Source organism: Canis lupus, chromosome 23, assembly GCF_048164855.1.
Source record: "Canis lupus baileyi chromosome 23, mCanLup2.hap1, whole genome shotgun sequence".
NCBI classification, from domain to species: domain Eukaryota; kingdom Metazoa; phylum Chordata; class Mammalia; order Carnivora; family Canidae; genus Canis; species Canis lupus.
Window position 1 is genome coordinate 10,610,567 of NC_132860.1, and position 13,223 is coordinate 10,623,789.

The 13,223-nt window shown below is 57.9% G+C and overlaps 1 protein-coding gene across 1 annotated transcript in view; it reads right to left on the reverse strand.

Annotated features, from left to right (window-relative positions):
* Positions 1 to 4,033: 4,033 nt before the first annotated feature.
* Positions 4,034 to 13,223, reverse strand: part of OTOG (otogelin) — a 90,310-nt gene continuing 81,120 nt past the window's right edge. The window contains exons 49-56 of the mRNA XM_072793691.1: positions 12,839 to 12,879; positions 11,803 to 11,878; positions 11,518 to 11,696; positions 10,723 to 10,827; positions 10,415 to 10,534; positions 9,218 to 9,263; positions 6,777 to 6,856; positions 4,034 to 6,692 (exon numbers count right to left, since the gene is read on the reverse strand). Coding sequence (XP_072649792.1) covers positions 6,492 to 6,692; positions 6,777 to 6,856; positions 9,218 to 9,263; positions 10,415 to 10,534; positions 10,723 to 10,827; positions 11,518 to 11,696; positions 11,803 to 11,878; positions 12,839 to 12,879 — 848 coding nt within the window. The 3' untranslated portion in view covers positions 4,034 to 6,491. The remainder of the gene's footprint in view (positions 6,693 to 6,776; positions 6,857 to 9,217; positions 9,264 to 10,414; positions 10,535 to 10,722; positions 10,828 to 11,517; positions 11,697 to 11,802; positions 11,879 to 12,838; positions 12,880 to 13,223) is intronic.

Sequence of the window (13,223 nt, forward strand, 5' to 3'; positions counted from 1 at the left end):
GGCCGGGGATCCTTTCCCGCCTAATCCGAGGGGCACTGGCGGTGGGGAGGAAGACAGCTGGGTGTAACTGATCTGCAAAGGAATGGAGTGGGGCAGGCCTCCCAGTGCTGGGCTGGGCCGTCTGCAGGCTGCCCGCTCCAGCTGCCTCACTTTAACCCTTCCCTCTCTCACTTCTAGCTCCCCTCCATCTAGGGAATCCATCCCTGGAACATTCCCGGAACCCCAAGAACCTCCCTGGCTGGGTCTGAACACCTTGCGGAGGAGCCAGCCTTGTAATAGCTACTGTTGGGGAGCTGGGGCAGGAGCAAGAGGCTCCTATCTTAGAAAGAGACAGAAGTCTTGGAAGGCCCGGTGGGTGACTCAGAAGGTGAAGGCTGTGAGGCCAGGGCAAGGAGACCCTACATGGTTTGGAAGTCAGAGAAAGCTCCCTTGAGTTTGCAATGGAAGGAGCACTGGGTTTGGAGTCTGGTGTTGGCTCTGCCATTGCTCACTTTGCATTGAGACCTTGGGTAAGTCACCGTCCCTCTCTAAGGGTCAGTTTCTGCTCCTGGAGATGTGGAGTTTGAAGACGATGACCCTTAGGTCACTCCTGTCCGCAGTGGCAACAATAGCTTCATTCATTAAATGCCTATGGTGGGCCAGGGGCTTTACCGCTAAACCTTGTCACCATCATTTTGCCAGACTCTCATTTCCATTTTGGTGGTGAGGACATTGGGATTTGGAGAGGATAGATCACACTGCTGTTCAGAAACAGGGCTGGACCCCGTCACCCAGGCTCTTCCCTCAGAGCACCCTGCTCCCTCAGCTCCGGCCGTTTATAAACAGTGATTTAGCTCAGATAACAGAGGCAGGATGCACGCTGGCCGGGCACAGCCCAGGTGAAGGCTCAGTGGTGAGCCCCAGAGCTCCCGCGGGGAGGGAGGGCTGGGGCTCTGTTGGGCTCTTTGCTCCAGCTTTTCTCCTGCACTGTGCCCGGCTTGGGCCGGGATCTCCTGGCTCAGCCAGGCAGCTTCACACAGGGTGGCAGACTGTGCAATTGTCTGGCCTGTTCCCATCCATGATCTCACTTGACGCTCATGCCAACCCTAGCATGCAGAACCTGTCGCCCCTCCTCACAATGGAGGACTGAGGCTTGACATTTGCCAACATCCTATGGTAACTGGCCAAAGAGAGACTAGAATATTCTTTCCACTGTCGTCTCTGGCTTCTTGGAGGAAGGGGCCTGGAATGGCAACTATTAGGCACCCAGCAGTCTGCTTCATGTTTTTCCCAGTGAGATGGAGAGTATGAGTGTGGACTCTGGGCTCAAGTCCTGTGTCCCCCACTCTCCAGCTATGCAGTTGCTTAACCTCTCTGAGGCTTAGCTTCCTTCTCCATCTGTTGTGAATGAAATGTGGCTAAATAATGACTGAATGCTAAGGCTGGGCCTGCATCCCCCTTCCCTGAGCCGAGCATAGAGCCACACGGGCATGTGACGCCCCGGACAAGCAGAAGCCAGGGCCGTGGGGGGCTACTGACCCAAGAGAAGGAGCCTGTGGGCTGGGGTTTTGCAGCTCAAGGTTGGTCTGAAGACTGGGCTGGAGTTGCCCAGCGAGAGGGAGGAAAAGAGCAAAGAGCATTCGAGATGGGGCAAAGGCCCAGGCAAAGGTGCAGAGGCAGGAATGGACCTGGTATGGGAGAAGCGGGGACACACTTTGCCTTTAGCTGACTGGAGAGGACACTGGCCCAGAGCGAAGTAGATCCTCGTGGCAAGTGGGGGCTGAGTGGCAAGCCCACAGAAGGGCTCAGCCCTGGAGAACGAGTTCCCCAAGCGTGCAGCGGCTGGGCCGGCTACCCACCATGTTGCCTACCTCTCTCCTTCTCCTCCCCCGAGCCTGGGCTGCCCGGACCTCTGGGCCAGGGGCCGGGCGGGTGTGCAGTTGCAGCTTGGGAGAGACAGCTGTGCAGGCCTCCTGCCTGCTGCAAGGGATTAACTGGCACTGCCACAGTATGTTGGGGGGCACCTGGCTCCCTGGATCTGCCCACCCCTATAGTCTTTTAACTTTTTGCTGCCCAGGCTCCTCACTTTGGTGCTTAAGGCCTGTTCATACTCAGTTTTCAGCGCGCTATGTTAGATACCGGGGTGCCCAGGATGAATAAAGAACTAAGTCAGGGTCTACCCAGCCAAAGGTGCCCTTGTCTGTCACCGTTCCTCCCCATGCCAGCCAACGGCCCTCAGAGACCCTGATCTCTCACCCAGCAAAACCCTTCTCTCTCCACTGGCTTCTCCCAGGATATAGGTCAAGTCACTGCCGTCCTCAAACCAGGGAACAGATAAACCTTCCCTTGCCCTCACGCCCTATCTCTCTTCTATCCTACTCAGCCCAACTCCTCAGAACCGTCCCCACTATCTCTCCCTCCTCCCTAAGAAGACATCTTCCGGACCCAGCTCTTCTTCCTCCTGGGCACACAGCTGGACTACATCTCCCAGCCTCCCTCGCGGTTTGCTGTGGCCACCTACACAGGTTCTGGCCACTGGGAGGAGTGGCAGAGAGCGAGCCCCCTGCACTCCCGTTTCCCCAAGCTCTGGGCGTGCTCTGGGCGCTCCTGGAGCTGGCTTGATGCAGGGGAGCAAGGCGCCTTTGCCAGGCCTGTGCTGAAAGACGTAGTCCCTCTAGACAGAGGAGCCAGGGTCTCTGAATTATTTTGGATGCAAGGTTCCAGCTGCTCAGAAACACCTGCTTTTGTTTTTTATAGGAGAAATACACTTCTATTGTGCTTGAGCCACAGAAAAGATCTGACTTGCTGTGCATTAAAAAAATGAGGAACTCAATCCCTCTTGCCTCCACCTCCCCAGGTGGGACAGCCCAGGAGAGCAGGGAAGAGGGGACCTAGAGCTCTGAAGAGAGCCTTGGAAGTGGGGAAAGCTCTGATTCCAAGAGGAAGATTTCCCAGGGTGGGATGTGGCCCATGAACTTATAAAAGTAGCATCTGACCTTCCACTTGAGGTTGTTCCTGTTTGGTTCAGGGCTGTGATTGCCCTCTGCCTTCCCCAAATCACCAGGGGCCACGTGTGAGGCTCCAAGGCCGTGTGGTCATATGGTCGGTGGGGATATAAAAGCCAGGGCCACACCGGGGCCAAGGGCCCCCGGCCAGCTCCAGCCTGGGTCAGCTGCTGGGAGTGGTGAGGAAAGGGTTAAGGGGTCTGCGAGCAGGATTGGCTCTCCACTCCAGGAGGGCGGTAAAATCAGCATGTCGCCTCCAATTTGCTCTGGCCTGACCTTGAACGTGAATCATTCCATCACAATGTCCTTATTGATTTCCACAGGAAGAAGATTAAGCCCAGAAAATCGGGGCGGGAACTTGAGCCCAAGCACGGCAAATGGGATGGTTCTGGAGCTCAAAACCCCTCGTGTTTGCAAAGACGTCACAGGGGGCCGCAGGCTGGGCAGCCGCCCAGTGCAGCTACCAGCAATCTGAGGCCTCCATCCTGGGTTTCTGTTTCCTCACCTGTCTGGTGTGTGGCCTCGGGGGTTCCTTCAAGCTTTAAGTGATACAAAGAGAGTGGCGATGAGGAGATGCCAAGACCCTTGAGCCTTGAGTCAATTCTGGAGTCATCATTTCATCATCCCGTACACAGTGACAGTCTTTGGGACCCTCAGAACCAGACAGGATGCTCTGAGACCAATGTTGCCATTGAACCAGCTGGCCCAGCCAGCCAGGGAGGGCCCTCCTCAGTCCTGAAACCCCTTCAAGGGAATGAGACTGGGGGTGTGGGGGTGTGGGTGTGTCCCTGCATAGGTGCATGAAGGAGATGGGTCAGTAGAGGAAACAGCTCCATAATCTTCAATAGCGTGGCTCTACCGGGTGATCTAATCATTCCCTATTGATAGGCATGGAAAGTGGTTACTAGGTTAAAAAAAAAAAAAAAAAAACAACCTAAGACGATGCTATGATACACAGTCGGGTACCTGCCTCCTTGGATGAATTACTTCTTTAGATGCCGTATTCGTTTTCTATAGCTGCGGTGACAAATTACCACAAGCTCAATGGCTTAGATGACACAGATTTATTCTCTTAGGGTCCCAGACCTCAGAAGTCAAATCAGTTTTGCTGGGTTAAAATAAAGGTGTGGGCACTCCTGTGTTCTCTCTGGAGGCTCCAGGGGAGAATCCCTTCCTTGCCTCTCTCAGCGTCTAGAGGTCGCCCACATCCTTTGGCCAGTGGCCCCTGCCTCCAACCACAAAGGACATCATTTCAACCTCAGCATCGGTCACCTCATCTCCTCTGACTCTGACTCTCCTGCCCCGCTCTTCAGAGGACTTGGGATGACATTGGGCCCCCCTGGGTAATCCAGGACCACCTCTCCACCTCAAGAGTCTTAATCCCATTTGCAGAATCCCTTTTACTAGGTCAAGTCACACAGAGGTTCCTGGCATGAATATGGGGACATATTTGGGAGACCGTCCTGGAGCCTACCACAGCAGCCTAGAAATAAGAGACCTTCGTCAAAGGGTATATGTATTTTGAGGTAAATCGCCATCTCCAAATTGTTTTAATGAACGCTGATATCAACACTGGGGCTACTGGCTTTTTGAAGGCAACTGGGCAGCACTGATCAAGGTTTAAATTCCTCACCATCTCCTGTCTTCTCCATTGCACAGGGGTATGGTGCTGGCTGACGATTTGTTTCTTATTAATCTTTCACTGAAGTATCTGAGTCTTAAAGTTTCCCAGGACACAGCTGGGGGAACAGGATTGGGATGTTTGGCCAGAGGGTTGGGGTGGGAGGTTGGCCTCCAGGAGGAACAGGCAGGAGGGGGTGCCTAGATGGAAGTGCAGGTGAGGAGGGCTGTGGTTCTAGCGATGGGTGTGATCACCAGAAGCGAGGCCCCCTGGGAGTATGTGGTGGGGGTGGGGCGGACAATGGGGAGCTGCTGCCAGCTGCAGCCCAGGAGGGCCACGTCAGCAAAGCTGGGTCATTAGGGACAAGTAGTTGAAGAACAGTCATCTGAAAGCCTGAGGCCGCCTTTCCAAACTGAGGCCCCCACCGGGGTCGGGGTCCTAGATCCCCAGCTCCCCAAGATCTCATCCTGTCCCTCCACCCTTCCCTCAGGAGCCTGTCGGGGCAGCCACTGAGGGGGGTGGGCAGGAGAAGTTGGAGTGACCTCTATAGCCATAAAATAGGGTCTTGTCTTCACAGCTGAAATCCTTTCAGATTCAAAGCAGACCTGACATCCTCAGAGATGCTCAGAGGCCTGATGTCTTTCTGTGGTTTATTCCATATAGAACCAGAGTACAGACACAAGAACAGAGGCTGCGGGAACAGCTGGGACCATCCTGGCACAGGCCTCTAACCCCAACCCTAGGCTCCCCACTAGGGCAGCCACACAGTCCCAGACCTGTCAGGGTAGTGCTGGGGCCTGAATGAGCTCATGTCTGTGCCCTTTGGGCCCAGCCCCACAAAGTGACCCAGGGAGGTGACTTGCAGAGTGGGGGTGTGAAGGGGACCCTAGCCCTGGCTTTAAGCAGGATACTCCAGTTCAGAGACAAGGCTCTGACAAATGCTGGGAGACCAGTTGTACGTGTGTAGGGCCTGCATTTCCCACTGACAGATGCTCTCTGGCTAAACAGTCCTACGGAACAGAGACCTGGGAATTGGCTGAGTCACAAACCTCACTCTCTGGCCCCTCCAGAGATCAACTCTGCTATGTCCTTGGAGAAGAGGCACATGGCAAAGCCAGGCATTGCCCTCTGGGCTGAAGGTACAATTAAATAAGCAAGGGCCCTTGGAGGCTCCTGCCACCACCTCAGGAGAGCCACCTCACCCACTGGGAAGACAGGTGTGGGGGACGTGCATGGAGCAGGCATAGGCTTGTTCTAAATCCTTTCCTGAACCCCAATGTCAACAACAGAATACCAGGGCATCCCTCTTGGGCCTACAGGGGACTTGAAGGTCGCTGAACCCACTCCCCAGTCTCTGGGCCTGACCTCACAGACACTGGTGAGAAGATCTGGACGTGAGAACCCACCCTCTTTGCTTCTGGAAAGTCCTCCTGAGCAGCTACATGCAAGGCCTGTGTGTTGCTATGAACGTGCCCCCTCCTTTTACTGTGTCTGATGCTTCTCCCAAGGTAGAAAGGGCCAAAAAAGAACGGGCCGCCACATCCCAGCCATGCACGTGGCCTTCGGTCTAGCTCTGGTCCTGGCTTCTCAGGAAAGCACTCACCCCTTCCACCTGCAGCCAGAATCACAGATGTGCGGGGGCTCCTGCCCCTGCCCTGGGGCCCATTCCAGACCTTGGCCAAGTACAGAGTGGAGTTCCCTGAGCCCCCAGCCCAGGTGGGCCCTTTCTAGTCACCTGCTGTGCCTCTGCCTGTCATCGCACGTTTTGCCCGTACAGCTCCCCACACCTGTACTGTCCCCCGGGGCCCCTGCCCCGGCACCCTGGGCCAGCTGGGAGCAGAAGGTGGGGTGGCTCAGGAGCTCCAGCCAGCCCCGGCCCCCGGGTCTCAGGACCACTGGCAGGCACAGTCGGTGGGCTCCTGCACTATGTAGGGCACCCAGGTGGCGTTGGTGGCACAGAAGAGCTGCACAGAGCGCCGCTGCAGGCCCACCTCCCGGCAGCACTTGCAGAAGCGGGCGTAGGTGTTGATGTTATAGTTGTAGATGCTGGCGGACGGGCATCTCCCATCGCAGGACACTAGGTTCACCTGGAGACAGGCAGGCCGGGGAGGCAGACCGTGATGCCCACCCTGGCAAAGCCCCTCTCCCACCGCCTCGAGGGCGCCACTCACAGGGGTGTTGCTCCTGCATTCATTCTTCCGGATGGTCATCCGGATGGTCACCTTCTTGCAGGAACGCCCGTCCTCTTTACCTGGGGGGACAGGTGGGTGAGGCAGCCGTGGCCGACCAGCGCTTGCAGGGGCAGGGAGGGGGCAGCAGGACAGGCCGGTGGATCTGGGCGGTTAGTGTCATGCTCGAGGGCCTCCTGCCAGTGTTAGCGTCCATGCATTAGAGCCCCTCGTAGCAGGGAGAAAGCCTTTTAACTCAGTGCCCTGGAAAGACGCAGGGGTGGTGGGGGTGGGGGAGACAGGCTATGAGGTCTGGATGGCCTCGGGGGTGGGGGGGCTCTGGGCCATGGAAGAGGAGGATTTGGATGCCAGGCAGGCTGCCTCCCTGCCCCAGCCCCAGCCCCAGGGCCCGTCCCTAACCCCTGCCCCTGCCCCTGGCCATATCCCCACCCTTCTCTGGGCTTCTGCATTCTGACTCTGAGAGGGCGTCTAGGATAAGGAATCTGCAATCTCCTGAGTGCACGGCAACCCCGTCTCTAGCACATGCTGGCACACAGCAGGCTCGCCGGGGGTCCCTATCCATCTGACAGGCTCTCGGGTCCTCACACTGGGATGGAAAACAGCACAACGGCACGCAGCTTCCTGGGCCGGGCGTGCTTCCCACAGATGGACAAGCAATCTCAGAGCCACCCCAGGCCTCACAGGCTCACAGGTGTCCTCCCCAGGCCTTTCCCACACCTCTCCTGAAACTACAGCTCCCTCCCTCCACCCAAGCTGCCTCCCTGAGGGCTCCCTCGCCTCATTTCTATCCAGGGCACCGCCAGCATCTACCATCATCTCCATCGTGTCGGGTACCTGTAATTACGCTGGGGAACCTTTGTGCCTCCTTCTGAACAGCCCCTCCCACAACTTGTTGTGGGGTCTTTTCCCATTCTAATTAAATATTCTGTTTCACACCCTGGCACAGGATTTGTACGTTTGTATTCTTTTCCTTAATGAGGACTCCCCAAATTGTACAAGTTTCAATCCCCATAAACCCAGATGCATCTGTCTTGTCATATGTTTCACGTATTATTCTGTCTCTCCCACTAAAATGTCAGCCTTATTTAGGCTGTGTCTACAGTGCCTCAAACAGGGCCTGGTGTACCGATGCTCAACAAACATTTGCCTGATGCACAGACTCCCTCCGTCACCCCGGAAGTGGGGTGGGATCCTTCCTTCGGGCCTCTGGGCCTCACCACAGTGGGTTTCCCACTGCACCGGCTAGAGGACTCCTGGCCAAGGTACGTTCCCTTTGTCCTCCCCCTCTGCTTCTAGGAGGCAAGAGGACCAAGGGCTGTCCGGGCCATGGCCCTTGGGGTCCTGGACCGAGACCAGCTGAGCGACCAGTGAGAGCAAAGCGGTGGCAGCGCTGGGCACTGGTGGGCTCCAGGAGAGCGGGCACCGCCGAAGCAATCCCACGCAAGCCCAGGGGATGAGGCTCGCTATCCAGCATGCACTGCTGGCCCAAAGGGCCTTCGCCAGAGGCAGGCAGCGGGGCCGCCCTCCCCTCCCCCACCCCCTAGCAGAAGGGACACTGTCGGGAACAGCATTGCGGCTGCACGCCTCCAGTCCTGTGGGCTTCCGAGAGGAGTACCTGGGTGGCAGTGGACACTAACCCGTGGAGGAGAGGCGGGGCTAACGGGGACCACAGGAAACAGGGTCCCCGGGGAACCTGGGGAGAGGGACACGGGTCGCAGGTCACATGGGAGCACGTGGAATATTCAGAGAACATGGGTTGTGGGTCAGAGATCAGCCAGTGAGGCACTGAGCCCAGCTTCCTTGTGGTATGTGAGGTGGACGCAAAAGGATCCCAAATGCTACATTTCTCTGAAGGGCAGTCTGAGGACCCGAGGGGGAGGGGAGGCATGTAGGCAACGGTCCTAAAGCTGACGGGAACGTGCATGCCTCTGTGTTTGGGGCTGCAGGCTCCGGAGGGCAGGTGTGAGGACAGACGCACAGCTCATTCGCTCAGACTGAGGGATCCGGTGGGCGTGAATCCCACCCAGGAGGCACCTGCAAGACAGGGCTCCTGACCATAGGGAGGATTCACCTGGGGGCCTGGGGGGCTGCGGGTCTTGGCAGAGGCCGAAGGAGGCAGAGCAGCTGGTGAATCACTGGCCTCCTGGACTCCACAGCCCAAAGTCCCGTCTCCATCAAGAAGCAGATGCCTTTTGTTGGAATAGGGACATGAGCATGGTCTCTGCCCACCTGCATCTCTGCCGGTGCCATGAGCCCCGTGGAGGGGCGGGGGTGTGATCCCTTCATCCAATAATCCCCAAAGGACCACCACTGGAGGTTCCAGGCCAGGAATCTGGCCCTCTTGAGCCCTGACGTGATACCCTGTCCCCCGAGCATAGAAGAGTGTCCCTCTTCACCCCTCGGCCTCCACCACGCTCACTCACATGTCCTGCAGCATCCTTCCAAGGAAGGGACCACTGAGCCCCCCACCTAGAGGGAGAGGAGGGGAGGTGAGTGGGAGAGCACATCCCAGGCCAGGAGCCAAGATCTGAGCAAGAGGCAGAAAGAGTGCAAGGAGGGACCCCTTTCCTCCCGTGACGCCCCGGGAGAGGAGCGCCAGGCGCTGCTGTCCATCAGGCCCTGGCCAGAGGGAGAAGGGGCCCCAAGGCTGGCCACAGGAGAGCCACAGGGGCTAACCTGACTGGTAAGGACCCTGGCACTGAGGCTGCCCGTGGCCCCAGTAAGACTGGAGGCTGGGTTAAGGTGGTGCAGGGCCCCCCATCTTTCCCTGGCAGCTTCCCTCATGCCCCACCCTGCACCCTCACTAGTGCTTCCTGCATGGAGGGTCAGGGAGGGAAGGGATGTAGGAGCTGGCCCATTTGGGTCAGTGGTCTGGGCTCTGTCCCACCTTGAAAATGGGGGCAATTATCCCTCATAGCCCTCCTCCTCCTTTATGAAATGGATAAAACAATGATAGTTCTTTGTGAATAAGCGTGTGTGTATTTGTGTGTGATTTTATGAGCATATACATGTGTGTATTGTGTGTATGACTGGGAGCGTATCTATTTGTTTTCTAGGTAAGATCAGAAATCTTTGAATGTCCAAGGAACTTCCATAATTCAACAAGCCAACCTTCCAGAAATCCTTTTCCTTGAGGTCTGCCCACAGTGACAGCTGCCCCTGCTGGTGCTGGATGGGTTAGTGGCAATGCCATTAGACCATCCCAGGACTGAACCGAGCATCTGTGCGGTGTGTGTGCCCTGATGTGTGACGGTGTGTGGTACATGCTCTGGCAGGCTGAGGTGTTCACGTTTCCATGCAATGTGTGGTGTGTGTGAGTGATCGACTGCCTGTGTTGGTGTGCATGTGAGTGTGCTTAGAACACGTGAGGATGTATGTTTGTATGCATCTGTGTGCAGCCGCATGATGTGTGAGGCTACAGGGTGTGATGTGGTCAGAGCAGGAATGCATGGCGAGATGAGGAGCTGGGGTGGCAGGGCAGGTGCAGACGCCAGGGAACCCCTCCTCCCTCACCTCTGTACACAGGACCCCCCTCCCGCCCCCCACACTCCCCCCACTAGTAAGACGGCCCATATCCCTGGCTCCAGGCCATGCCGTGGGGGCAGCAGGCTGGCACTGACCTTGGCACACTCGGTCTCGTTGAGCGGGGGGCAGCTGATGGGTGAGCGGACCAGCACGGCGCCCAGGGGAGTGCTGCTGCAGTGATGGCGGGCACAGTCTGCGATCCAAGATGCCCCAGGCTGGAGGGCACAGAGGTGGGCAAGGGGGACTTGCGGCCAGAGGGCCTGAGGGGACTGATAGGGCCCAACTCCAAACACAAGGTGCAGCCCAGGACCTGGCAGGGCCTGGGACCCTGTCCGTGTCTCGCCCTGAGCCCTGGTGGCCTCCTGGCACACCTTCCCAGGTGGGTAGATAGGGGGCTGCCTACCAGGAACAGGGAGGTGGTGCCGTTGGGGAAAGTGAAGAGGCAGGACACATTCCTGCAGGAGCCGCAGCAGGCTGCCAGGTCCCGTGGGTGCTCGTACTCCTGGTTCTGCAGGGCAGGGCAGGATGAGATGGGCCTCAGCCAGGTGCCCACCTCCACCCTCCTGGCTCTCCTGCTGTCTGAGGTCGCTGAGCCCAAAGCCCTGGAAGGCCCCCTGGGAAAGGGAGCTCCCAGCCCCTCGTCTCAGGCAGGAAGGTCACCCTGACGTCTACTTCAAGCCTCCTTCACAGCAATCCCTAGACTCAGCCCCAGTGGCCAAGGAGCACTGCCACCCCCTTCAGAGACAGCATTGCTGCTGATTAACGGTGCTCGTTCTGGTTCCAGATGGGCCTCAAGGTGAGTCCCAGTCCCTGGGGGATTTGGACAAATGACTGGACCTCCCTAAACCTCAGTTTTCTCATTTGACGAATGGGAATTATTCTAATCCCACCCCGGTTGGCTTTTACTAGAAGCCGGTCGCTACCCTAGATGCGGGGCCTGCAGCAGTGCTCACCAGGGGTAGCAACCCAAACACACACACTGAAGCCACCCGGAGAGTGCCGCTGCTGTCCCCCCCCCCCCTCCCCTGCCGCCGCCTGGCTCAGCACTTGCCGTAGGCCTCTCTGAGAGGCCCCCACCCCTGCGCCTACTCTTCACTCCAGACTCATCTAGAAGGCTTGAGGCCCTGATTTCTGGAGCACCGGGGGTCACCCGGTCACCCGGGCCCCAGGCCGGCCCCCCGCCCCTGCCCCGACCTACCGCCTCACAGCGGATGTCACACAGCACGGAGGTGGTGTTGATTTGGTAGAAGCTGGTCAGGGGGTCCAGCACGTCAGTGCAGCGGGAGGTGTGGCACACGCCGTCTGCGGAGAGCTCCACCACCGTCTGGCCCGGCAGCATGACCCCCAGCTCGCGGCTCAGGCACACGGGGGCCCTCACTGGATGGCCGGGCGGGATGGCAACAGTCACCCAGGGCCCGGCCTGCAGCCGTCCCGCCGGCTGGCCCTCACCGGCTCTACCCCTCGGCTTCCCTTCCCCACTCACCACACTCGTATCTGGCGCAGCCACACACGTTCTCCACGCTGTGCAGGAACTCCTCGTCCAGCTGGGACTTCTCCCACTGAGCGGGGCAAGGGCGGTCAGCACCCCGGGGTGGGGAAGCCCAGCCCGCCCGTGGGAGCAGCCTGCCACCCAGGCCCTTGTCCTCGTCAGTTGCCTCCCTGCGGTGGGTGGGGAGGGGATTGGCAGGCCTGGGGGCTCTTGGGGCTCCCCAGCCGAGGGAGAAATTCCCAGCGTGGCTTCCCCACCAAGGACCCCACCCCAGCATCCTCTCCCACCTCAACGAGGGACCGTTGTGTGGCTGCCAGCCAAGAACCCTGTGTGGCTCATATCATTTCCCTTCCTCCTTCACCAGTTGAAGGGAGAAGAGGAGGGATGGGAGGGGGAGAAAAGGAGAGGAAATGTGTGCTCGGGGGTAGGGGGTGAGGAGAATATATATAATCCAGAAAATGGTGAAGAAAACTTTAAACATAACTTCATATTTCTTGAAGTGTTTTCCCTTCCTTCAGGGACTGTGCAGCCCGGTGGCAAAAGGCATGGTCTCTGGGGTCCGATTTCCTGGGTTCTAATCCTGACTCTGATTTACTAGCTTCATGACCTTAACCTTAGGTTCCTTGTTTGTATAGCTGAGATCATCATGGAATCTCATTGGGCTGTCATGAGAATTAATTTGACAATATACGTAAAAGGCCTAGGAACGTTCCTGACAGTTAGCTCTCAGGAAACATCAGCTGCCATTGTAGCATCACCACCATCAGCAACTTCCCCGTCCCCACCGCCACCATCATCCCCACCGCCACCATGCTTGTACTTGCTCACCACAATGCTGAAGCATAAGCACACCCACTTTATATATGAGGACACTGTACTCAGAAAGCAGAGCTTAGGACAAGGACGCGGACTTGCAAACCAAGGCTCTTTGCACTACGTGAAAGGAACAGGCTCTCCAGGGGATGGGATAGAGTGGAAAAGAAAGGGGTAGGCAGATCACAGAGATTGGGAAGAAGCAGGGTCTCCATACCAGGTGGCACCGGGGCACCGGGATTGTGTCACAGTCACATTCTGAAAAACAGGAGTGGCCGGGACCCATGTCACCAGAGATGTCCAGGTGGAAGCCTCCCTGGGCCCCCACGAGGCTCACTCCTAAGCAGCCCCTCCTCTGGCCCAGTCAGGGTGGAGCCTCCCGTGGGGGTAAGAAGTCCAAATCTCAGCCTCCCCTCCCAGCCTAGCCCGGCCTGTGGGCTGCAGCTCCCCTGGTAGGGCAGGTGGGCGGGGGCAGTGGTGGGTCCTAGTTCTAAGCTCCACTGCAGAGGCAGTGAGGCTAAACAGGCAGAGAGGCCAACCACAGGGGCCCCTTTGCCATCCGGCCTTCATCCTGCCCCGCCCTCCTGAGAGCCCTTTCTGGA